Source organism: Anoplopoma fimbria, chromosome 16 (assembly GCF_027596085.1).
Source record: "Anoplopoma fimbria isolate UVic2021 breed Golden Eagle Sablefish chromosome 16, Afim_UVic_2022, whole genome shotgun sequence".
NCBI classification, from domain to species: Eukaryota; Metazoa; Chordata; class Actinopteri; order Perciformes; family Anoplopomatidae; genus Anoplopoma; species Anoplopoma fimbria.
This window is the reverse complement of record NC_072464.1, coordinates 9,617,961-9,645,500: the sequence shown is the minus strand read 5'-3', so window position 1 is coordinate 9,645,500 and position 27,540 is coordinate 9,617,961. Positions and strand designations below refer to the sequence as shown.

The 27,540-nt window shown below is 38.4% G+C and overlaps 1 protein-coding gene across 2 annotated transcripts; it reads left to right on the top strand.

Moving 5' to 3' along the window:
- The first annotated feature begins 58 nt into the window (after window positions 1-58).
- On the top strand, window positions 59-27,387 carry uxs1 (UDP-glucuronate decarboxylase 1). 2 transcript variants are annotated; one of them, XM_054615050.1, is made up of 15 exons: window positions 59-821; window positions 2,209-2,236; window positions 3,049-3,097; window positions 5,892-5,935; window positions 7,850-7,910; window positions 9,561-9,741; window positions 14,220-14,324; window positions 15,653-15,712; window positions 16,448-16,569; window positions 20,962-21,081; window positions 21,498-21,541; window positions 25,276-25,336; window positions 25,457-25,514; window positions 26,245-26,348; window positions 26,601-27,387. In XM_054615050.1, exons 1-15 carry the CDS (start codon window positions 734-736, stop codon window positions 26,730-26,732), a joined length of 1,257 nt encoding a protein of 418 aa, XP_054471025.1. In that variant the 5' UTR covers window positions 59-733; the 3' UTR covers window positions 26,733-27,387. The 2 variants fall into 2 exon arrangements, with proteins under 2 accessions (XP_054471025.1, XP_054471026.1); XM_054615051.1 differs by lacking the exons at window positions 59-821; window positions 2,209-2,236; window positions 3,049-3,097; ... (1 more) ...; window positions 7,850-7,910; window positions 9,561-9,741 and adding an exon at window positions 13,599-13,617 and having other exon boundaries at window positions 26,601-27,381.
- Window positions 27,388-27,540: the final 153 nt, after the last annotated feature.

The following is a 27,540-nucleotide window of genomic DNA, read 5'->3' as shown; positions in this document are numbered from 1 at the left end:
GAGCGTCACGCAGTCTCTGCGGGTGAAGCCAGGCTGCTCAATCGAGCACCGACTAGTCGCTCCTCTGCTAGTCCTCGGCCCCACTGAGAGGGGCAAACTCCGGCATGTGTGCGTTTGTGCGCCGTTAAAACCAACAGCTTGTTTTATTTCCCCGGTGCTTAGCTGAATATAAATGGGAGGCAGGATTCATGTCTGCTGTTCTAGAGCAACAGCTGTGAACACGCTGTCAGATAAGTAGCTCGCTAGCTAGCCGCTGCTAACCGCTTATGTGTTGCTAACAGCTAGCTAACCATTTGGCTTTTTGTTTGTGACTGAGGCGCTGTCGCAGTTTGTGAATGTGTCTTTGTTTACGTAAGAAATGACGTTTTGAAGCTAATACAGCTGTTCGTTCATTCGGGGGGACCAATGCGGCCCATAGATGAGTGTACATGCAGTTGTGAGTGTTGACACAGCAGTGTAGGTAGCCATCCTGTCCTGTTTGCTAGCTGTGTATCAGTCAGCCTGCTAGCCACGTAAACTGCTCCTGCTTGGTGTTGACGTAGCAGGAGCAGCTAGCTCGTCTGTCATGTCGAGCTAGTTCAATGGTACATGAACTAGAGGCGCCCATTCATCGACAGTCTGCCCTAATAAACTGAGACCTCTTGGAGACATGAACCAGTGTGACTCAACATGCTGTAGCCGGACCTGAACGTGCGGCTCGCCGGGTTGTGGGTCCTGTTGCATTGAGCGGATAATGAAGCGGGTCATCTGGCTGATATCAGGATTAAACAGAAGAATGATGAAGCTTCTCTTTGCCCTCGCTTTGATCGCCTACATTGCCTGTGAGTACACCCATTTCTCTCGCTCGTTAAACTGTAATCATGAAGGGACTGTATTGTCATCCATGACATCTAAACTGAACTTGTGACTAGTTTAAATGGACACAACGTACTGATGCTGGCCTAGACCTGACAGTGTCCCATGCAAAGATGCCAGAGCAGATTAACCGTTTCCAGCCCAATCAATCACACTTTTTAAAACCAGCCCAATGACACTAATGCACTGTGCAATACAATAGTTATATTTCAGTTACTTTTTTTTTTTACTGTTTTTTTTATTGCTCATTTGCTTATTTATAATACTTATTTTTTTACTATGTCTCTTGTTTGCTCTATCCCCTATGCTGCTGTAATCCTGTAAATTTTCCCGCTGCGGGACTAATAAAGGATTATCTTATTTTATCTTAATTAATAAAAAAACAGCCCAAATTATAACATCCCATGTGTAAAACAATTACATGTGCATAATAGAAAACACGTCATGAGCATATAATGCTTCATAACATACAATGTAAGGCTAATGCAACACGTAAAGAATGCATTCAGACAATCAAATACACAAATGTCCATCCCAATGTCAATTATGAGGACGTCAAGGTACAATCTGCGCGGCAGTTGCTGTACGGCCACCGATGAAGGCGGTGGTGTCCCATCATCCCAATAGCTCTTCTGGAGTTTGAGCGGTGCATATGAGGTCTGCGGGCCCACCCGTCATCCTCGGCTCATCCCTTAGCCTCTATGTCAAATACATACAACTCATGCCAGTCAAATGTTGATCGAATCAAATGAGTCATATCAGCAAGTGGTACCAGAGAAGTTTACTGAGTTTAAAAAAACATTTAGCTATTGTTTGAATCATTGATTTAGTCACTAAAAGTGAGCAAACTGTTTTACTTCACTGTGTCTCTGGCCGCAGAGTTGCGGCTGAAGGGTGGAAATGCACTTAGGTATCACTAGAGATAGCACACTTATCAGCCGGGGGCTCCTTAAGAGTATTGAGTGAGCAGTAAGTAGAAAGTCAATGGCAGTATAAAACAGGCGATACAATGTGTTTTGAGAAAGTGTCACCTTTACCTTAACATTGCCATAGTGGTATGCATCCATTTGAAAATAGATTTTTTTTATTGAGGATCCGTTTTACCATTTTTATTATTTACAGCTCAATGATTTACAAATCCACTTGTTCGACAGGACAGTTGTAGGAGCTGAGCGAAAGGAATGTCACTGCTGGAGCTTCTTTTACTCGCTTGTCTCTCTTATTATTAGCTTTGCTCTTAGGCTTTGTTAGACAATATAAAGACTGATATCGCTGAATAAGACACTGCACTATACATCCACTTTTCATTCATAATGCTGGGTTTTTGTGACAAGTTTTCTCTTTCTCTTCCAGCTGTCTGGGGAACATATACGAACATGAGGTACAGTAATTAATTTCTCTATTACCTAACTTCCGTTAAATATTAAATATTTGCCATACTGCATACTAACAGTAGAATCTTAGGATTACTCACCTCTCAATGAGTCATATTTTGTGGGAGGAGTGGGTAGTCGAATGAGGTTATATATTGTATATATATTGTAAATGATGAGTGATCTTTATCAGCCATTCTACTCCTTGATGTTTTGTAGCTTGACCCCCTGTATTGACCATTCCTGATGCAAGCGTGTGGAAAAAACCAGATATGCAGATAATTGAATCTGATGGTTTTATAATTGAACAAAAAAGTCTAAAGATCACAGCTCTATCATTTCTCTTTGCTTTATAGTGCATTCCCTTCATTGATTGTGCTGGATAAGTTGTATTTTAATGGCGTGAGACAATATTATCTGCCAACTGTTAAAGCGCTCATACCATAGTAGCTATCCCTTTTAATATCTCTGGTTGTATCAGACCATTATGGCCAGAGTTGCTTTATGGCAGTATTTAGCATCTGAGCCAAAAACACATTCATGTTTTTTTTTTTCCACACACCCATCCAATAAACACAGCAGCAATACAAAGTACTGTATCGAGATAAACATATATAGATATTATGATATAAAGTTGTATATACTGTGATATAGGATTTCACTCATGTATTCCACTGTTATTGGATGGGTTGGTGTGGTGCGTCATGTGTTGCTAAATAGCAGCATGCTTCAATTCGAGAGATATTTTCTCTAGCTTTGTGATGATTGCTGACATCATCTTACCCCCCCCCCCCCACTCCTTGTCTTTCTCTCATCTTAGATCAATACAAGAACACGGAGAAATGAAGATTGAGCAGAGAATTGATGAAGTGAGTTCGACATGTTGCAGTTAACTTTTTTTGCACAGAGCACTGGTGCTACAGATGATAAAGGTTTTGTTGCAAAGACCACAGAATTGATGAGACAAACCCCTGGAGAGAGTTCAATCCAGTCAGCTATAGAATATTTAAGGTAACTGCTATTATTGCCACTAGGGATTGTTCTAAAAAAAAATTGTGAGAGAGGGGTGGTGAATATCATTCTAGTAATTCTCTGGTCTATAAGTGAAGTGTATGAGCTACACTGCAGACTGTAGTCCCAAACTTTTTTTTTTCTGAAAACCCACTTTTTAAAAAATTACAAATCATTGTGATCCAATAGGCCTTATCTATAAATCATGAGAAGAGGGAATTTGTGCATAAATGAAGTTCCTGACCATTTTTACTGCAGTTTAGAAATATATATGATGAATCACAACTTCGTTTTACACATGTTTAAAACATAAACACATGTTAAATTATTTTTAAACCAAATAAATGCAATAAGGCGATATTAACAGGCTGATGTTAATTTCCTCTTATCAGTTAAACAAAAACAATGTACGCTAGCCTTTCTTATTAAATTCAATGTTTTAAGTAGGCTTTAATTATCAGAACAATTATAAACCACAGGCTCCCTCATGTGGCTCTAAGGTGTACTACAAATATATATGTTTATTAAAAAATAGTGGGAGAGATTCTGCAAATGTTTTTTGACAAAAGATCTCCTGCGACCCACCTGTGGGTCCCAACTTAGTCTTAAAGAATGCCTGCTTTAGTGTGACCAACAGTGTAACAACTGACTCATATGAGCTGGTCCAATGCGGGTTGAAAGTCGACCAGCAGATCCATGTTACATTGTGTCTGGTGAATGAAATGGCTGTGTTGTCACCGGCTGCATTTTTATAAAATGAATGATTACCTGATCTTTAGTCGCATCTCTCGCCTGCGTCCAGGCACAGTCTTACTCCCTCTACCTCTACTTGTAGCTGTTGTACTTATATAACTTAAGTACTTACAGTAACTATTTTTTTTCTTCTTTTTTTTTTTTTTTATTACTGTGGCGGCAAAAAAGCCGTAGCTGAGCCTTGCTAACCGATCATCAACCGACAAGATCAGCGCCTTGCATGTTGAGGTGCTGTGGTTGAGGTTCCTAACAAGCTTCCCAGCTGCAACAATGACCGATGCACTAACAGGTTATAGTCATCATATATCACAAGCCGCAGTGTATAACTGAATCCCCAGTTCAGCCATACGGTAGAGTTCACAGCATCAATGTTGCATCTATTGTTGTGGACAGATGCAGCCACTTTTCCAGCAAGTCTCCACCGCATCATTTGGTTAAGCTGCGAGGATGTCAGCTGTGTGTCTGCCTGGCATTATCTGTCAGGGTTTCTGCCAGCATACTGCAAACCCAGGGTAGGTAGGTAGGTAGGTAGGTAGGTAGGTAGGTAGGTAGGTAGGTAGGTAGGTAGGTAGGGAGGGGGGGGGGGGGAGAGAGAGAGAGGTAGGGGGAGAGAGAGAGAGGTAGAGAGAGGGAGAGAGAGGTAACATTTAAGCTTTGAACATTACCTTTGTAGGTGAATAAAGGCTACAACTCCTCAAGACCCACGCTAAGCTCCTTCATCGCGCCTGCTGATTAAAGTGAAGGGGGTTAGCCCTGGAGTTGGCAACGACAGGAGGACTTTTTTAAGGTGGACCAGTGTGATTCTCCTTTTTATTTGAGTGTGTAGCATTCAGGGGGATCTGTTGGCAGAAATGGAATAAAACTTGATTAAGTATCTTTTCTTTAGTGTATAACCACCCCAACATAATATCTTAGGACTGCCTTGAGGGAGTTTCTTCAAAATCGCCACCAAAGTCCACTTAGACTCAAGGATCCGCTGATTAGATTTTGGTGATCGATGGTCACTGTGACCTCACATCTGTCTCATTCTGGTGAATGTGATATCTCAGGAATGCCTAGAAGGAATTTCTTAAAATTTGGTACAAACATCCTATTGGACTCAAAGATAAACAGATTAGAATTTGGTTGTCAAACATCAAGGTCACTGTGACCGGTTTTGACCATAGGATTCATATGCTAATAATAACCTTTTCAAACAAAGGTCTCGGATAAATTGATGAAGTAAGGACATTTTTGACAGACACGGATGTAAACTGCAACTTGTCTCAAACCTGGTGAGGACCAAACAACCTGCGCTCTCTTCTGAGAGTCGCCGTCAAAAATATAATTGTGCCTGTATCTACTGTAAAAAATTTGAGATTTTTATAAAATCAATATGCCATTGTAACAGGAGTTTTGTGAGCATTCATAAAGGGAAGAAACAAAGGCTTTACAGGCACTGGCCTTGTGGACATCTCATTATCACAATCTATTATGACCCATCATTTTGATTGAATCTTTTTAATATATAACATAGGCCTAGATATAGGTCAAGGTGGAGTCTGTGATTTTTTTTTTTGCAAATATCCCCTCAGTCTGCAAGTGGTCTGTTCTCCGTTTGTGTGCTTAAAAAAAGGTGTGAATTTGGGAAATTATTACATCCATCTTTTTTCAAAAGAATTTGACTTTTGGACTGAGGACTGTGACAATTACAGAGATAAGGACTGGGTGCAGCAGCATTTTTGTGTTTTTTTTTAAATAATTAGTAAGGCCTAAAAACACTGTGTCCATTGTGCCGTATCATGTTATCAACAATAACATCAACATCACTGGGTCTCTTAAGACATACTGTAGGATCAATTTAATCTTAACCAAGCATTGACTCTCACCTCATGTATCTCCTTTCTAAACTCACTTTAGGCTGTGGCTCCCCTCAGAGAGAAGATTCGTGATCTGGAACAAAGGTTTGTATCCCTTTTGCAAATCTTGTCTGCAGACTTGGGGACACTGATAGTTAGCTTTTGTTTTCACTGTCAACATGAGTATATTTTCTATATTGCAATACCAACGCAAAACTTACAGAAAGGATAATGGGCTATTTATTGGAATTAAAGATATGGTTGGTAATCTTGAGAAACTAGCAAGAGTATTCAAGATTTACTCTTGAATGCTAGAAGAATTCCAAACGAAAAAACCCATCACAGTGTTGCCAACTCTTTTCCAAAGAAAGTAACTGGCAGTACTCGCTCCAAAAGTTGCTGACTCAGCAAGAAAGTCGCAAAGGCGGCAAAACTGACAGCCTGTCCCTTTAGGCCTCCCTCCAAATCCACTCCCATAGAAATATCATTACAAACGTAAACCTTTCACAATTAACATAAAAAAGGAACATGGCTGTTGTTAGTACTTACAGCTGTTAAGTTAGCAACTTGTGGAAAACTGTGGTGACGAGCTTTGAGTGCAAAGGCAGGAAATCCGCAAGCAGGTATGTGGACAGGCAAGTAGCCCGTCATTCATTTCATTCAGGCTGAATAAAATGAATGGACGTGCTTATTACAGTCCTGTGAAAGCCACAGGTACCAGATTTATTTTCCTTTTTGTTTTGTCAAAACATTTAATTTGTCGCTTGCGAATAGCGAATCGCGACAAAAATTTCAAATGCTTTTGAAGACCCAATATTATGTTCAAATGTTTTCGAAGACCCAATATTATGTGCATTTTTATAATAAATTTTCTTAAATATTTTCCCCAAAACAATATCATTTTCATTCAAAGCTTAACATAAACACCCAGGGTCTGATTATCCCATCTAAATGGCAAGAAATAAGCCTTTGAACAAAATTCAGTTCTGTGTTAGACCAGTTTGAAGTCCATGGAAGAGATGCAAGCTGTGCTGATTTCGTAGCTATTATACTGTAAGAATAGAAGTCACATGACTTCAGCATAGCATTAACTCAATATCTGCTATTCCATTGCAACTATAGATGGCACTTGAAATTTGCTTTTAGAGGTTGATTAATTGTGTTGGCTTTAATGCCTTGAATGCAAATGAGGAAAAAAATTTAAAACCCTTTTGTTTCGATTGTGTCTATTGCACCATATCCCTACTGTGTGGTGCTTTCTATCAATTTGCAATATGTCAGAGGATTATAGGGCATTTAAAAATAACATTGATGAGGCATACATTTGTGAAAGTTATTTTTGGTCATTACAAAGGACAAGTTTGCTTAATCACAATTTGGTTTGGCCAGCGTGTCTTTCAGGTGGAATAACATTTTACTCACAAAAGTCATTTTTGAGATCTTGGAATGCGACAACATTTATAAATCATCAAACCAAATCATCAGTATTTTTTCCATTATATGTACAGTACCAGTCAAAAGTTTGGACACACCTTCTCATTCAATGGTTTTTCTTTATTTTTATTTTTTATTTTTTTCTACATTGTAGATTAATATTGAAGACATCTGAAGGAACACATATGGAATTATGTGGTAAAAAAACTAATGCTCAACAAACCAGAATATGTTTTATATTTTAGATTCTTCAAGTAGTTGAATGAGAAGGTGTGTCCAAACTTTTGACTGGTACGGTATTCCACTATACATAATATAGATATACAATTTTAAAGGTTGTGAATGAGAAATGATAAGGACACAATAAGACACCATGTAGCGTCAATGCCTGCTAAAGAGAAAGGAATAGTTTCTCAGGCAAAGCATTTCCCTTATGTTGCATGTTATGAGAGCAGAGCTTTCAGAATAATTCAGTGAAAGCTTGTCAATTTATTATTCAAGAACTGGATTTCCATTTGACCAATGCATGTTGTTCTGTTCTGCTTCCTTCTCATGAAGTTATTTTTTTCTTTGTCTTCTCTCTAGTTTTTCTCAGAAATACCCACCCGTGAAATTCCTGTCAGAAAAGGATCGGAAGAGAATTTTGGTATGTGACAAACACAATTTCAAATAACCCACATCGTTGTCACGATCTTTGTCACACAATGTCACATTCACAATAACTGTTCTAATGAGCACATAACCATGAGTTAAGGGCCTTGGGCAGCACTTTGTCACTGATGCAACATATGCAGTCTGAAACTCCAACCTCAGCTCTAATCATGACTAATCTCTAAATCTAAACCTAAACATAAGAACTTGATTAGTGGAGCATGTTCAAGTGGCACACATCCTAATATTAAGTGTGGCCTGAGAGGTTCAGTTCTGGTGAAGAAAGTCCTTAAGATGTCCTTCAAGACACTTGCAGCGGTTTTCACACAATTTAAAAGGAAAATCTGGTTTTACACAACCTTGGTCTTGTTTTCAGCCTGCTAGCAATATGACGCAATGGAAGGCGGTGTTGATCGTCTGTCTGCCACTTTGGTTCAGACCGAAAGATCACAACATCTATTCAATAGATTAGTACAAATGTTTGCACAGCCATTCATGGTCCAAGGATGATGAATCCTACTGAATTTTGGAGTTTATGTGAAATAACTTAACAACTTTTGGATGTATTGCCTTGCAATTTGGTATGGGTGACCACCTGACTTTCCATCTACCACCAAGAACGTGTCCAGAATTCAATTAATTTTATCCGATACTTAAGTTTATGACCAAATACCTGCAAAACTACTGGCAATCCCATCGGCTTCAGCAGTACTTTGAGTCTAGTGCTAATTAGTAAGTGTTAGCATGCTAACATAATAAACTTGGATGGTGGGCCTTTCCTAACATTGCCTCACTAACAGTCTACAATGTGTTAGTGAGTAATAATATTGTACTCACCAAGATAATTGCTCTGATCTGGAGAACACTACAACATTTCTACAAAGAGCTGTCAAACAAACAGTTTATTAAAAAAAAAAAACCAAGGTTAGTTATGTTTGAAATAAAAAATGTAGGCAACTGTAAAATATTTTTTTGCACCGAGGTATCTGCTAGCCTCTGGGTGCTAACAGCCAACTCTCCTCCCAGTGATAGTAACTAGAGGACGCACTCCAGTGTAGTCAGTGCTCTGTTCAGTCATTTGCCAACCGATAGTTAGAAAAGATATACAAAAATCCCTTTTAATTTACGTGACTCATCGGCTGTTTCTGCTGTCCGCATCTTCTCAGATATTCCCTTGAAGTGCGTATGCTTGTCTTTGCCTCTGGACAACATGAAACATGGCCAATACTAGCTGACATGAAAGAACAATAAAAACCTGCCCAATTGATGCAAATTCCCAAAGGCCTAATTTTTCTTTTGTAGATGGGTAAGATGGCCAAGCTGACTTGTTTTGTTTCTGGTTCGCAACCTCTACATCCTCTACTCTATTTTCTGTCAGGTTAAAGACATGCACGCCTATTCGCTCCAAAACAGTTGATGGGAACGGCGCTAATTTGCAATTGTCTTAAAATTTGCTTGAAAAATTCAATGGAAAGCAATGCTCCAGGAGGAGATAACTATCTTTTAATTGTCAACATTCCCACAACCCCACTTATCCCATTTTGTTTGGCACAGGACAAAAGTCTGTGTTTCGTGGCTCCTCTATATAATATAACCCTCACAAGGACTAAATATCCTGTGATGATAATGTGTATTTTTCCACAAGATCACTGGTGGGGCTGGTTTTGTGGGTTCCCACCTGACTGACAAGCTGATGATGGATGGCCATGAGGTGACTGTGGTGGACAACTTCTTCACAGGAAGGAAAAGGAATGTCGAGCATTGGATCGGCCACGAAAACTTCGAGCTCATCAATCATGATGTGGTGGAGCCTCTCTATATTGAGGGTGAGCGAGAGAGTAAATGTGGGAGGTGATGAATTCAAATTTTTTTCTACTATTGGGGATCCACGTTATGACCGGCTTATCCAGAGCTTACTATATATGGTCAAGTTATGAGGCAGCCAGTGAGTGCTCACAATTCATTTTAGACATAATATTTCTACGATAATGACAAAATCTTCTGCCCTCACTTTGGATGTAAGTGCAAAGGTAGTGTTGGTACAGTAACAGTTAGTACAGTAACAAATAAACTGGATTCACAAAATTGAGACTAGCTGTCAAGTAAATTGAATTGTGCTTTATGCCAGGAACTGCTGGTCTTTGTTAATATGAGTATTATTAGTGTACATTCCAGAAGTAGATATCAATTTATCTATAATATTGACTGAAAACCCTGGTATCATGTTTCAGTACTTCTGAAATAATGATTAAAAAGCTCTCAGAAATTTCATTGAGCAATGAAATCTAGTGGTACCGGAGTGGATTGAGACTTTGGCTTTCGATTAGGAATAAAATTTCACTACATATTTAGCACATTAAACCTGTAAGTGTTTCAGCTCTTTTTTATTTTTACTACTGTTAACAGTTTAGTCCCAGTGTTCTTCCCACTTCACTTTGTTTTTTCAGTGTATGTATGCAGCGACAAGGATACACACAATAACAGGCATGCCTGTGGAGTATAATTATTTGATTTTATGTGACTTTTAAATAGCAGATAAAACAATTACCAAAATCATATAAACTAGAAAGTTGCACTCAGTAGAGCACAGATATCTGAGTGAAGATTTGCAAAAAGCAAGTGGTGAACCACGGCTTGTGACTGTCACAATATTGTTTGCACAAGTTGTAATTACATGTAGGGGAGTTATGAAGCACCTAAATAAGATCTGATGCTACCAATTATCTTCAGAAGTCACATAATTATTTAGATGCAGTCCACCTGTGTGCCATCTAATCCAAGAGAGGACCAATACTAAAGAACCAGGCAAGCTCTGCAGGGGAGATTGGAATATCTTTCCATAGGACCACTTTAAGCTATACACTCTATGGAGCTGGGCTTTATGTAAGAGTTGCCATTTGCATTATATACAAAGTATCATTATACTTATCATTTTTAAAAAGGTGGGGTGATCACAGGTGGCAAGGGCCAAAAGTGGTCGCAGCACTGGCACCTGGTTATATTTTTATGTGGGGGAGCAAACTTGGAAAGATACCCACTCTCCAGAAATGTTTTTGTTTACATTTTTTTATTCCTGCATTTCTACAACCCCTAACCCCTTGGATTAACCCTCCACTACCTCCCAAATAATAAAATCAGGGCTAAAATATAAATAGCCACATTACATTCAAAAGAGCTGACTCTTAAATGAATGTCCTTTGTGAATATCCCAACTCCCCAGCGGAATCCGAAGATGTCATATCGTGACATTCCTATCGAGCATAGGGAATCAACGCCTATTATAGTAGGCATACAAGCGTTTTTAAAAAATATTTAAAGCCTGATCTTTTACTGATCTTTTGCTTGTTTGCTTTTGACCAGCGGTCTTTTGAGCTGTTAGACTCAGAGATTGAAGGTGTGTGTATGAGGAAATGGAAAAAGTTGAGCCAGACGTGTTCGACTAACATCAAATATAGTCACTGTTGTTATCAAAGTCTGCGTTTCACAGTCTGGCATGCAGCTGCGTAACGACACACACAGACTAGCTGAAGAAACAACCACAGCAGCAGTAGTATTAAATCATAACTAGGCATAGGGTTACACAGGCACCAGAAAACAAGCTGTGGAAATCCATGACTCTAGTGAACACAACAGCATAATATACATCTTATCCCTGTTTTTGTTCTAGTAAAATACGGTTTCTCCCTTTAAATTCTCACAGCTTTGGGTGACATCACAGCAGTCTGTGATGTTATTGTGTGAATGTTAAAACGAGGGGAGATGACAATTTTGTAGGATTTTCAGTTTGATGCATTTTAGAAAAATTGTTGAAAGGGTTCTTGTGCACTCCATTAAAATATATTGGCCCGTTACTGTCCTCAGAGTTCTATCCATGAATTTGGTAGGTAAATGAAAATGAAGATAAAAAGTAGAAAAATTGAAATTGAAATCACTGAAAATAATGTAAACTGACAAAGGACACTGGTGGACTTCCTGCTGACATCAGTGTCTATTTTTTTTACCTAGTAAATATAGTATTACAATGAAGAGAGAGAACATCAAAGAGAGAATGGAACAAGATGTGAAATTGAAAATGTTTTGAGTGATGGAGGTGCAGGAGGTCAAACCATCTCTGCTTGAAAAAGAAGAAAGGAATTAAGTGGTTTAGGAAATGGGAAGATAATAAGAAGTGCAAGAGAATGAGTCAGAAATGGCTGTTGGGAGGAAAACCCTGTTGAAGACATGCAAGGCAGTTAGACTCTGTTGTACAATAAAAGCACAGTTCATCTGTCTGGCCTAACTCATTTGCACATAACATTATTTCAACTACAGTGGGTACGGAAAGTATTCAGACCCCTTTAAATTTTTCACCCTTTGTTTCATTGCAGCCATTTGCTAAAATCGAAAAAGTTCATTTTTTTTCGCATTAATGTACACTCAGCAACCCATCTTGACAGAAAAAAACAGAAATGTAGAAATTTTTGCAAATTTATTAAAAAAGAAAAACTGAAATATCACATGGTCATAAGTATTCAGACCCTTTGCTCAGTATTGAGTAGAAGCACCCTTTTGAGCTAGTACAGCCATGAGTCTTCTTGGGAATGATGCAACAAGTTTCTCACACCTGGATTTGGGGATCCTCTGCCATTCTTCCTTGCAGATCCTCTCCAGTTCTGTCAGGTTGGATGGTGAACGTTGGTGGACAGCCATTTTCAGGTCTCTCCAGAGATGCTCAATTGGGTTTAGGTCAGGGCTCTGGCTGGGCCAGTCAAGAATGGTCACAGACTTGTTCCGAAGCCACTCCTTTGTTATTTTAGCTGTGTGCTTCGGGTCATTGTCTTGTTGGAAGGTGAACCTTCGGCCCAGTCTGAGGTCCTGAGCACTCTGGAGGAGGTTTTCTTCCAGGATATCTCTGTACTTGGCCGCATTCATCTTTCCTTCAATTGCAACCAGTCGTCCTGTCCCTGCAGCTGAAAAACACCCCCATAGCATGATGCTGCCACCACCATGTTTCACTGTTGGGATTGTATTGGGCAGGTGATGAGCAGTGCCTGGTTTTCTCCACACATACCGCTTAGAATTAACGCCAAAAAGTTCAATCTTGGTCTCATCAGACCAGAGAATCTTATTTCTCATAGTTTGGGAGTCCTCCATGTGTTTTTTGGCAAACTCTATGCGGGCTTTCATATGTCTTGCACTGAGGAGAGGCTTCCGTCGGGCCACTCTGCCATAAAGCCCCGACTGGTGGAGGGCTGCAGTGATAGTTGACTTTGTGGAACTTTCTCCCATCTCCCTACTGCATCTCTGGAGCTCAGCCACAGTGATCTTTGGGTTCTTCTTTACCTCTCTCACCAAGGCTCTTCTCCCACGATTGCTCAGTTTGGCTGGACGGCCAGGTCTAGGAAGAGTTCTGGTCATCCCATACTTCTTCCATTTAAGGATTATGGAGGCCACTGTGCTCTTAGGAACCTTGAGTGCTGCAGAAATTCTTTTGTAACCTTGGCCAGATCTGTGCCTTGCCACAATTCTGTCTCTGAGCTCCTTGGGCAGTTCCTTCGACCTCATGATTCTCATTTGTTCTGACATGCACTGTGAGCTGTAAGGTCTTATATAGACAGGTGTGTGCCTTTCCTAATTAAGTCCAATCAGTTTAATTAAACACAGCTGGACTCCAATGAAGGAGTAGAACCATCTCAAGGAGGATCAGAAGAAATGGACAGCATGTGAGTTAAATATGAGTGTCACAGCAAAGGGTCTGAATACTTATGACCATGTGATATTTCAGTTTTTCTTTTTTAATAAATTTGCAAAAATTTCTACATTTCTGTTTTTTTCTGTCAAGATGGGTTGCTGAGTGTACATTAATGCGATTTTAGCAAATGGCTGCAATGAAACAAAGAGTGAAAAATGTAAAGGGGTCTGAATACTTTCCGTACCCACTGTATATGATCAGCCTTATGTGAGCTACTGTAGTCATAAATTCATAATTCACTCGAGAACTCTGAAGTAGTATAAAGCATCGTGTCACCTTGAACGCTTAGTCAGCTGTCTTTCAGGAGAAAATGTAATTTCTATGCGCTGAGCTACATCAAGGTATAGATGTAATTGGCTTCCCTTAATTCTTACCATTGGACACAACAGATGCATTTTTTGTCCGATTCTTCAAGTATGGCTGGCTGTAAGTAACATCTTGAAGTTCAATGTAACAAAAAACTGCAGCATTTATAAATCAAAATAAAGAAAATAATTCAGTTGTCATAAAATTTAGCTGAAACAGTTGTGTGTTGCAACCTGAGTTGATTTTCCTTTCTCCTGCTCTTTACAGTGGACCAGATCTATCACCTGGCGTCTCCAGCCTCTCCTCCCAATTACATGTACAATCCCATCAAAACACTCAAGACTAACACCATTGGCACTCTTAACATGCTTGGTGAGTATATCAAGTGCACCCTACCGGTATATGACTTCATAGATTGGTTCTCAAAATAGAATCTTCATAAGATTTCTAAGTCTGAGTAGTATTTTATCACATAACACAGTGAGATTTATTTTAAATTAAATGTGCTTCTTGTTAAATTTTCTCAGGAGCACTGTAATACATTTGTCATGTATAATGCAACAAGAAAATACAATAACTTTAATGAGCCACCAAACATTGTAAATTACAGTTTGTCTGAGTGCTGTCAGACTGTTCAAATCCCATATTCAATAAATAATAAAATGAATAAGAAGTTTATCATGAGAAACGCAAACCAGCTTTGCTCGTACTGACAGTGGTGTCATTTTTAGAGGCAATTTGGAACGTCTCCTGTGAATTCCTACTTTCTTCAGATCAAGTATTGTCAAAGCACTGCGTGAATTTAACAAAGTTTTTACATAATATTCAAGCATTCCTGTAATGGAAATAAAAAAGACCAATCACTATGTGTATTTTATAAAAAGAAATTTAGATGTAGCTGTAGATCAGTGGTTCTCAAACATTTTTGGGCCAGTGCCCCTCCTTTACCGCACCCCAGTGAATTGAAATGTTGGCTCATTGTCTCCCCTGAATCTAAATGTTGATTATTATTCTGTGTTACATAACTAAAAAAAGCGTGCAATTAAATGCCAAATAACAGATTTGTTTAACCTGGACAGTTGGATTATCATTATTATTATTAGTTTCCCAGGGAGCAAAAATGCTGTGTGAAAATATATTCTATGTTTGAGTGTCTAACAAATGCAACAGTTAGAAACTTAACTCAGGACTAATTAATGTTTACAAACAGAGGCCAATCAGAAAGCCACTTTGAACATGTAAGGGTTTGGGTGAGACTCATATTTAGTGGGGGATTTTGGGGGCCTCCCCCAGGAAATGTTCAGCATCAATTACTTTCTTCATTCTTATGATTTTTTTTATGCACCAATTTATTGGTGTTTATTTATGTAAAGGAAAACACAAAATTCAGTGTGTGTTTCATTAAGATTTCTTCTCATGTTGCTGCTTCAAAACTTCCTGCACCTTCAAAACATATCCCACATATCTATTTTCTCTGATATGTCTGAACATTTCGAGAAAAAAACGTATATACAATAATTTAACAAGAATAAAGGAATAATGTCTGCAGATCAATTGGTGTGCTCTAGTCCTTTTTTCCCCTTGGAAGTTTGCTTTCTTTGAGCTCAGAGGCTCCCGACTCAGCTGCTTGCTGTTGGAAGAGGCAGAGAGAAGAGGGGAACCATGTAGCAAGAGTTCTCAATCTTATGTTTGTCTCCAAGGTTTGGCCAAACGTGTGGGCGCCAGACTACTCCTGGCTTCTACTTCTGAGGTTTATGGAGGTAAGGAAGATGCCTCACACTCACTGTTGGATATTCTGGTGCTGCAATTACTTTGTGTGTAAATGGTTAACTTAATGGACGTCTTAAGGCGAGATACTTGATGGATGGGAAGTTGCTGCAACAACCACATCCCATGAAATAGTTTTAGATTAAAAACATCTCATGGATCTTTTTTATTTCCACTTAGGGTTTTTGAAACACTGACACTTCATCATGTGCTAATCCTCTTACAAGCCTGGCCTACAAACCTTAATTTATTAATAACTTTAGGTGGCCAGCTGTCTGCCACACCTAGCTCTCTTTTGTCAACACTTTATGGGGTATTATTGTAGTCAGCCACAAACTAACAGCTGAACAAGTATGAAGTGATGCTTTGTTCAATGGTCTCAATTAAGCAGCACAACAGTTATGGTTATCCTTGTTTAAGGCAGGATTTATGACCATAAAGTACTATCTACACTCACGCTGAAACACAAATTGAAATATTTCCACCAAGCTATCAAAGAGAGTCATTATCTTTATCCTGAAAATTCATAGTACAGCATGTCAGTCATCCATTCTCTACTTTAATCTGTTGAGTGCTAAAGCGCAGCAGAAATGTCTGGACCGACATGCAGTGAATATGTTCATATGCGTCTGTCAATCTGTAGGATGAAAAGCATGCAATTTCAGATCCAGATCCTTAGCCTTTACATGTGTCTGAAATAAAATATTTCTAAAATGTTTGTGTTCCAGATCCAGAGGTACACCCACAGAATGAGGAGTACTGGGGCCACGTGAATCCAATCGGTCCTCGTGCATGCTACGATGAGGGGAAACGTGTAGCAGAGACCATGTGTTATGCATACATGAAACAGGTATCCTGTCTACACACCATGCATCTGAAATAATACCAGGATTGAGAGAGGCAATTTATTTTTATTTGATTGATGGTCAAATTAGTCCCTGTAAGACTTTAATCAGTAAAATGCTTTGGAGCAACACTAAAATTCTACACATTAGCCAAAACTCAAAATAACTGAAATACAATCAAAAGAAATCAGTAAAATAATGAATCCATTATGGTTGATTTCTAGGATTTCTTGATTAAAAAGAAAAATATACGGCTTGCTCAGACCTTGATAATGTTTCTACTGGATAATCCAAATCAGTCTATCAATCAAACTTATTTTGTATCGCACCTTTCAAACAAATCAATTGCACTTCAAAGTGCTATACAAGCGATGCCAAACATTTAAACGTTAAAAAAAAAAATGGAACATAGTTAGTGTGACATCACCCATTGGTTTGTGGACTGCTGTTTTAAAGTCTCGAGTTCAGTTTTGGCCATCGCCATCTTGTTTTTTTGCATCCAGAAATGACACAAGAGGGTGGAGTTAAGTGTAACCAGGCATTGGCTAAGACATTGGCAAAAAGATTAAAAGTAACTTTCATGAACTAAAAAAACACTGTGAAAGGGTTCAAACCCAAACGCGAGTAATCGAAAACCTAGACAAGGCCGTGGTAGTGACTTGTCATTCAAAAGGTAGCCACGTCCTGAAGCAAAACCTGCTCTATGGTCTATTTGACTCTAAATGGACCATCATTTACTAAATGAACGTCACGCTGTATTGAAGAAGACTTGAAGCTAGCGATGAACCATAGTCATGTTTACAATTTTTGCTGAGGTAATAGATTAAATGAGAAGAAGGGTTGTTTTCTGATAGACTTTGATACAATCTGACTATTTTTGCAACCAGAGAAGTTCCCCCCCTGCTGGCCATTAGAAAGAATGCAAGTTAAAGGTGCTTCGATGGCTTCACTTTTCAGACCGTGCGGTTGCCACCTGGTTAAAAGTGGTAAAATGTTGATAAAACAATTAAATAAATATGATCAGATGAGTAAAATAAATGATAAAGAGTGTAGTAGAATAAGTATAAATAAATTAAACACAAAAATAACCATGAAGCTTATTATGCGAGTAGGTGTTTTTTTAGAATATAGAGAGGTATCAGTTAAGAAATATCAATGCAATTCGTCAAAATGATACATGTCTATGTTTCATGTATATTCCCTTTAACGTCCAGATGATGTTGAGACATTTTTATAATTCTTTCCGGATGTGACTTGATTGACGCCAGCCTTTGATCATCAGATATGATTGACTTCTCTTGCCCTTCCCCCAGGCAGGTGATATTTATTTATCTGCCTCGTCTCCTGCCCCTCACTCACTGCTCATTATTTTTTTCACACTTACTGGGAGAATTCTTGGAAATGGGCGGCTTTCAATATCCAGATGTCAGTTTTTTGTTCACAGAGACAAGGATATCTCTGATTACATCTATTGTCCAGTCATGGAATGGAAATAGATTAACATTTAAAAATTTAAATGTTTTCCCTCAATATTTAACTCTTGCACAGATTGTAGGGCCTTTGTTTAGTTGATGCTTCAGTTTTCTCAAACTCGAATCTCCTGAAAGGATTATTTTTTTAAACTCTAATCTGCCTTATGTTGTTTTTTTGTACCTTTGAACCAACCAATGAACATATACAGTAGGCCTATATATATGTATATATATATATATATATATATATATATATATATATATATATATATATATATAATATAAATATATAACTGCCACTCAGGGACAACACAGGGAGTGTGTGCGTGTGCCTGTATGTGTACATGTTTGTTTATCTAGTCTGGTGAATCTTTGTGTGGGTTACAGGCATGCAGGAAAAAACTATGAGTTTATTCTTCCAGATGGAGGTTCACGTGTTGAAGCTGTGACTCAATGAACATATACAGTAGGCCTATACAGAGCTTTACATAAGCCCCAGCTGCCAGCCGAATAGCAAGCTAATATACTATTAATTTTTTTATTCTAATAAAACTGATGCAATTCGCTGTGCGTGTACATTTTATAACCACTAGCCTTAGCTTCAAAACAATAGGATTCATGTGATTTCAGATTCATGTGGTTTGTTTTGTTTAGTTTTATTTTATAAATAATTTATTTTAAAACCAAAACATAGGCTAGATAAGACATGAGTTTAAAAACATGTCTCCCTTAAAATAACCTTGGTTTATTTCCGTTGAATAAAAGTGCATGTATGCTTCTAGTAAAAAAACATATTAACTATCATTGTGTCTTGATATACCTCACAGGTAAGGTGACAATAAATAAATATTCATAATTAAGATATAATGAATATTTATTACAAAATTTCTGATCAGTCAGGAGTTTTATATATTAATACCTATTTATAGACTGTGAGCTAAAACCCACAAGGAGCTTTATTCTCCTATACAATAATTTACTTCATGTTAACCATCGGATAGGCAGACTAATTAAAATATGCATAATTCAGATCAGTGTATATGATGGAAAAGTTGCATTAGAATGCAGAGGCCACCAAATTTGGGCTTCTACAGCTAACATTTTTCTCTGCATGTCCCAGACCCACTGGCTGGCTGCTCCATATCCTTGTGGAAAGCTCTGATATATACATTAATACTGTTTATACACATGTATGTGCAGATTTTGATTATTCAAAGTGATACATCAGATTTAATTCAGCATTTAAATGTGCATAAATTGAAAGAGAAATTTGTTGTTTTGTTCAGAAGCAAGAGCTTTGGACCAGCAGAGCTATCCAGCACCAGTATTAGAGCTCTTACTGATGCTGGTGGTGTTGCTTTCTGAAAGTCGACCGGTTATGTTGTTTCGTGCATTCCCAACATTCAAAATCAAATCAGGGGATGTGAACAGACTGCTCACGTTTTCTCATTAGTTGACTAGTGTAATTCCATTTCAACCTGTTCCTCATAACTACTGTTTATGCAGGCGAACAGCTCTCAGGCAATCTGCTCCTCATTTCTAACCACAGATGGTGTTGAGCCTGTTAAATGTTTTAATGACAACAATTAGGGATGGCGATAGATAGTATTTTATCAAATCTAACTGACTTCTAGTTCTGCTTCATTTAGTCAGAGCTCAGTATGCTGATAGCTCCTTATTAACTAATGGCCTTTTCCAAGCATTAACACAGGTGTGCAGGATTTAAATGGTAAACTAAATGACACATTCCTCTGTAGTGGCAAGCAATGAGATTATAGTTACTAAAAATACGTTTATTAATTCAAACTGTTGCCATTGACTTACAGCTTTAAGCTGATTGCTTCTGGTTATAATTATTATAATTATTATTAATATTATTATTATAATTAATCAGTATTGGTGTTACCTGCTAAATGAGGTGCGTATACTGCTGTGTTTTAGGGTGTCACAACCCATCCAGGTATGTGGATAATACCTTCTAAGACCTCCTCTTCATGTTGTGATATTTTTGACCTTGTTCTTCACCATACTGAATATATTTGTGGGTTGTGCCCTTCCAATTTCATGTTCCACATTTTCAAGAGAACAATCTACATAATCTTCATGTTTTTATTCATGTGAAATTACCTTAAAATGAATTCACATCTCATCTGAAGTAGCATGTATTGATGCGTGAGGCTGACTCATGAAGGCCATAGATTTTATTTTAAAGGTTGAGTTTTCTATATCTGTGGGATCAGTGCGAGTACCCATGACGTAGTTGGCCTCATTTATTTATTCCATGTTGGAGAGTTGTAAGGTGATCCTACTTGCCTTGTATTCATACTCTGCTTCCCATTCAATTAGTATTGTTATAACACTTGGCTCATAGCTAAGGCAGCATGTGGTACAAATTATTGTTGTACCATTGAAATGTGAAACTATACTAGTTCTATATCTGTGGGAACAACTCTTATTGATCAAAAGCGTTTGATTCACCAATAATTAGCTATTTGAATCCAGCAATCAAGTCAGAGAACACATTTCAACAAAATAGTAGACGGTTTTGTCCATAAATGAGAAACAAAGAAACATCTGGTTCAAGGTAAAGGGCTCACTGAAACTTTTGTCAGGCACTAGTTAATGCTTTGCTGTTCAAGATATGTTTTGTCAGCCATTTAGGCTGTTTATACAGTTTATACATCTTGATTTTCAAAGCTAATTTATTGGTGCGGTCCAGATTAGCATTTTAGCTCTGCTGTCTGGGATTTCTGTGCGTACCTGCCAGGCTACGTATTCCCTTAGAAAAAACAATACAGTATAGTAAGTACAAAAATGCAGTAAATATATCAAGCAATCAAAATAAAGATAAATATTAAAACCAAGGAACAAAAAGGTTGATAAATGACTAATGGGTCACCCACATTCTTGTTTCTTTGCTCACAGGAAGGAGTAGAGGTGAGGGTGGCAAGAATCTTCAACACGTTTGGCTCCCGAATGCACATGAACGATGGACGAGTCGTCAGCAACTTCATCCTGCAGGCTCTACAGGGAGAACCTCTTACTGTACGCATTTAACATTTCTTGTCATTTATAAGGTGCTTGAGAAAAAAGTTTCAAATGTTTTTTGGTTTTTTTCAGGACTAGTGGTGTGAGGATGTACACACTGAAATTGCCTCAGTCTGATGATCAATTTACTATTGTATGCATCTTAAATTATTTGAGGGCAAATTAAAAATAAGCCAGTTTTCCAATTTGTATTTAGATTTAGGTAAAATTATAAAAACCCAAATTGCAATGATCTCTTCAGTTCTAATAATTTGAACATGACAAGAATAATCAGGTACACTTGCTCATGATAGAAAAAATAGTCTTCTGAGTAGAAACAATTGTTTAAAGCACGGCAACAAAGATTCATGTCCTTCAGTATGTGCATTATGCAATGATTATCAAATCCTACTAACTTTCTGTTGTTGTTCTAGGTGTATGGTACTGGTTCCCAAACAAGAGCCTTTCAATATGTAAGGTAAGATTGCTTACTTTAACCTATTTAGTTTTTATCCCCGAAATGCATCATTCTTCTCTTCAGTCTGTACCGAAGTATTTGTCACAAGGAACTTTACTCTCTACCCACCATTTGGGAAACAATATGGAAATTATAAATAACATAATTCATCACACTTATTATAATACATAAATGATAGCAATTAAAAGTTTGAATGGACTGTTTAAATGGACGAGTGGAACCAGGCAGAGGAGTAAATTAAATTGGACTTTGAAGCTTATTAAATACCATTAGGTGCATGTCTCTGCCTGAAAGCAATATGTGGCAGGTTAAAGGGGTACTTTTGGTTTGTGTGAAGGTGAGAAAGAGATTAATTTGATCTGTTTGGAGAAGAGAAATCAGAGACACGCTCCTATCTCTTTGAAGCGTTCTCCTGGCGCCCTGTATGACTTTTGCATTGTGTAAACAGTGAAATGCCAAGGTCTTCAGTAAACTCTGAGAAAATCTGAACTGACATCATTACTAACACCAAACACGTTGTGTTGAAAGGATTCTCAACCAGCAAAATGCATAATGAATTGAGGGAACTTGGGAAAAATTAAAATTAATGGAGAAGGATCGTAATACCACTAACCCTGAGAATACAGATACTTTGAAGAAATAAAACATGCTATGTGTGATATGAAACCTTGATTATGATTTGATTTATCTCTTCTAACTCGGATGAAGAGTGTAGAGCTGAAAATAAATTGTTAAATAGTTGTTAAATAAAAACACTTTTTTACTTGTCAAATATTCAGTTTTAGCTCAAACTATATACAACATTATAGTAATCACAGTCGTTCATATACCAAAATGTACAACTTATTTCAGTTAACTGAGGAATGTTTCTTTAACCCTCTATGGCATGAGTTTTTATTTTTTTTAATTAATCAATTGATTTTAAATGTTTGAGGTTTGGTACCGCTCATTACTGTGTCTATTCATGGTGGTTCGTATAAATATCAGATTGGTATAATTTTGAGCGGCGGTAGCGTTAGCTGGTTAGTTAATAGCGCCACGTAGGTTAACCGATCATTTTAACACAAGTGTGATCTGATCAGGTCCCTTGTTTTTAGTTTTAACACTTGTATCTGTAAATATTCACTTGAGTTAAAACCCAATAATTACATTTAAATGTGAATTCTCCCGTTGCTGGTCCACTAGTCGCCATGTCGATTAAAAAACAATATCAGTTTCACCGGCACGCAATGCATCTTGGGATATGTTGGGCCATGAAGGATCCATCAGTTGTATCCTCCTAATCTGGGAAAAGTAGGCTGCATTTGTCGGCCGCATTAGAAGGAGTCTTCGAAATGGGACAATCGGTCTACAAATACACCCTCCGAAGGATGCAGCTGCTGGATTGGGACGCAGTGATTCATCTGTATTGTCATTATACAATACAGGATTGATTGAATATAAAATTAGACCAGTATTTTTTTTATTAAGGGAAAAAAGCTATCCAAACCTACCTGGCCCTATGTGAAAAAGTAATTGCCCCCTCTTGATAAATCATGAATGAACTGTGATTAACCACGTTTTTTGGAAAGCTGAGTTCAATTTCAATAGCTACACCCAGGCCTGAAGAAATCACTTAAATAGAACTGTCTGACAAACTGAAGTAGGCTAAAAGATCTCAAAAAGCAACACATCATGCCGCGATCTAAAGAAATTCAAGAACAGATGAGAAACAAAGTAATTGACATGTATCAGGTATCAGTCTGGAAAGGGTTACAAAGCCATTTCTAAGGCTTTGGGACTCCAGCGAACCACGGTGAGAGCCATTATCCACAAATGGAGAAGACTTGGAACAGTGGTGAACCTTCCAAGGAGTGGCCGGCCTACCAAAATGACTCCAAGAGCGCATCGACGACTCATCCAGGAGGTCATAAAAGACCCCAGAACAACGTCTAAAGAACTGCAGGCCTCACTTGCCTCAGTTAAGGTCAGTGTTCATGTTTCAACAATAAGAAAGAGACTGGGCAAAATGGCATCCATGGGAGAGTTCCAAGGCGAAAGCCACTGCTGACCGAAAAGAACACAAAGGCTCGTCTCACATTTGCCAAAAAACATCTTGATGATGCCCAAGACTTTTGGGCAAATATTCTGTGGACTGACCAGACAAAAGTTGAACTTTTTGGAAGGTGTGCGTCCCGTTACATCTGGCGTAAAACTAACACAGCATTTCATAAAAGCAACATCATACCAACAGTCAAACATGGTGGTGGTAGTGTGATGGTCTGGGGCTGCTTTGCAGCTTCAGGACCTGGACGACTTGCCATAATTGATGGAACCATGAATTCTGCTCTCTACCAGAAAATCCTGGAGGAGAATGTCCAGCCATCAGTTCGTGACCTCAAGATCAAGCGCACTTGGGTTATGCAGCAGGACAATGATCCGAAACACACCAGCAAGTCCACCTCTGAATGGCTCAAAAAACCCAAAATGAAGGTTTTGGAGTGGCCTAGTCAAAGTCCGGACTTAAATCTGATTTGAGATGCTGTGGCATGACCTTAAACAAGCCGTTTATGCTCAAACCATCCAATGTGGCTGAATTAAAACAATTCTGCAAAGACGAGTGGGCCAAAATTCCTCCACAGCGATGTGAAAGACTCATTGCCAGTTATCGCAAACGCTTGATTGCAGTTGTAGCCTCCAAGGGTGGCACAACCAGTTATTAGGTTTAGGGGGCAATTACTTTTTCACATAGGGCCAGGTAGGTTTGGATAGCTTTTTTACCTTTAATAAATTAAATCATCATTTAAAAACTGCATTTTGTATTTACTCTGGTTATATTTGTCTAATATAAAAATTTGTTTGATGATCTGAAACATTTAAGTGTGACAAATATGCAAAAAAAAAAAAAAAAGGTCAGGAAGGGGGCAAATACTTTTTCACAGCACTGTATGTATTGCATTTTACTGAGTGGTGTCTTTAACGTGAATATTTAGTCCACCCTCAGTGCTGTAAATGGGAAGCACAAAATACAGCTCTGTATATAACGTATACATGCATGAATGCAAATTTGACATTTGGCAAGAAGTAGAGCTTGCGTTTGTGGAGATGGTGCAGTGTTTGAAGGGGATTACATTTTCTTACTAAACCTACATCCACCATTCCACCAACAGCAGCAGATGAGGTAGCCCTTCAATATTTCTGTTTGAATATACTTTCTAATATTGAGGTATAATCCATGTTGACAGAATTGTTCTAATGAATTGTGTGTGCATATCTGTGTGGTCAACATGTGGTTCCACAGGTGGATAAAAAGGCATGGTCGCCATTAGGTTATAATTACATGGTATATTTATCATCAGTACTTTTGAATTTTCTCGTAGTTTGTTTGAATACATTTGATTCTGGTTTTATTGATTTTCTTAGTTATAATAGAAAAACCTTGAAACTTCTTTACGGACTGCATGTTTTCTTGTTAGAATTACTGAAAGAAAAATCAAACAAAGAGCACATGCTGAAGGCTCCATGTCTCTACTGGCCTTGGAACGATTTGTTCCACTATGATAATGTGCTAATGGAAAAGCGGTATTGTTGGTCCAGGTCAGCTGAGATATTATGTGAATATATAGTGTATGACGTTACATATACAGTAGGTTCATCGTCATACAAGATCCTTCATACATAGCAAAGTTACACCTTGAAATATAAAAGAGGATCCATTTTATTGACTCTGCTTCTGTGTCTGATTTGGTCTCCAGTGATCTGGTGAACGGCCTGGTGTTGCTGATGAACAGTAACATCAGCAGTCCAGTCAATCTGGTGAGTTCATCGTACCCTGTTGTGCTTCACTCATATAAATTTAAACGACCGGTGAGTCATTTTATGTGTCTGTCTCATGTAGACACCGATGTGATGAAAGTTGATGTAATCTGTTTGCAGGGGAACCCAGAGGAACACACCATATTGGAGTTTGCTCTTCTCATCAAAAGTCTAGTCGGTAAGGCGTCCAATCGAGCTAGATAGCCGTCATTCTGTGAGTCTCTGAAAACTCTCAGTCTCTCAGTCCTCGCACAGTCAAGCCTCGAATTATTACCATTTGATCTCTGACTATCATTGTTGATTGTTTTGGTGTGAGTTGCCTATTTTTGGAGATATCGGACATAGAGATGTCTGCCTTTTCTCCAATATAATGGGACTATATGGTAATCGGCTTGTGGTGCTCAAAGCTTAAGAAAAAATACATTTAATAATAACTCAACAGCAATGTGTGTCCAATGTTTGCATTAGAAAAGGCTTTGCGAGATGACTAAATACAATCTAGCAGCATTAAAAAGGAGAATGAGAAAGAGGCTTTTTTTTTTCAATTTGCAGTATGTTGTACTATGAATAATCTCTAGTATTATCAGAAACATGGAGGAGAACAAGCAAGCAGTCTGATCATCACTCTGCTGATTTAATGTGGTATCTCCATAGCCAGTAGTTACATTATTGAGAAGTTACAGCTCCAGTCGTTACCTCTGGCAGAGTTACATGATGCATCAATCTGCCGCGACTCATCTCTCTCATAAACAATATTTGTTTTATGTTATATGATCTTTAGAAGTATTAAAGTAAGAAGAAGAAGAGTAAGAAGAAGAATAACAACATGTCCTCCACTCTGTACACTTGTAACTGTCCATGAACATATCTACATGCTCACAAACACACACACTCTCTCACACGCACAGTGAGCCGAAGTCAGATCCAGTTCCTTCCAGAGGCCCAGGACGACCCACAGAGGAGAAAACCTGATATCCGAAAAGCCAAGATGATGCTCGGCTGGGAGCCGGTGGTATGTGTGACACACAGCAGACTCGCATGCACACACAATGTCCTAAAAAACAACTGTAGACAGTGAAACACAGCTTATTATTTCAACAATGTTGTTCTAACGCAAATGGTGGATATTTTCTTTTAGTTTTTTTGTTTGGTACATATTTGATGAGTAATAGCATATAACAAATTGTTCAGCATTTTCTTTTGTTTTTGTTTTAACTCGGTGGCAGTATCTTTATGTTGTATGTGTTGTGTCTTGTGTGGACAGGTGCCCCTGGAGGAGGGCTTGAACAAAACGATCCAGTACTTCAGCAGGGAGCTGGAGCACCAGGCCAACAACCAGTACATCCCCAAACCTAAAGCCGCCCGCATGAAGAAAGGAAGACCCAGACACAACTGAGGTCGAGTTTTCCACCACTGACTCTCCCAGAACACAGAAGGATGATAAGACTCCTCAAAGGACCCTGGCAGAGCAACTCTGTGAAACACACTGTTGAGTAGAGCACTCTTGCAGGTGGTGTCTATTTTTATTTTGGAAGCAGAGACAACTTTCTCCTTAAAAAGTGTTGCGTTGCCTTGCGTTGGAGCTGCACTGCAGGAAAAAAGCTTTCCAAAACAGAGCTTGCGTGTTGGATGGACAGGCTTGAATCTAAAACAGAAACATGAGGCAAGAATTCTGAAACAGAGCCTGAACTTTTTTTTTTTTTTTTTTTTGTGAATTTGTGCTTTTGTTATTTAAATTGCAGCCGTGAGAATCTTGAAAACAACTGAAACTGTGCACCAGTGCTTTGTGTTTATTTTATCAGTTTCATGTTGTTTTGTCTCCAGAGATACAGAGCGCCCTGACTTTGTTTTTCCACTGGACGTTTTGTCCTGTTGTCAGTGGCGTGTCAACACCCCTGTTGGCGGTTTACGCAGCACGCTGCAGGACCAGAAAGACTGTTACAGCATCTTTTACATGTTTATCAGAATGTCGTGTTCTAATTTGTGAAATCTCATGTCGGGATGTGCGTTATGAAATTCAGATGAAGATGCTATTTTAATAAAATATTTCCAATATATTTGCGTATGATATAATTAGGGAAGGCAATGTGTTGTGTGTGTGTGTGTGTGTGTGTGTGTGTGTGTGTGTGTGTGTGTGTGTGTGTGTGTGTGTGTGTGTGTGTGTGTGTGTGTGTGTGTGTGTGTGTGTGTGTGTGTGTGTGTGT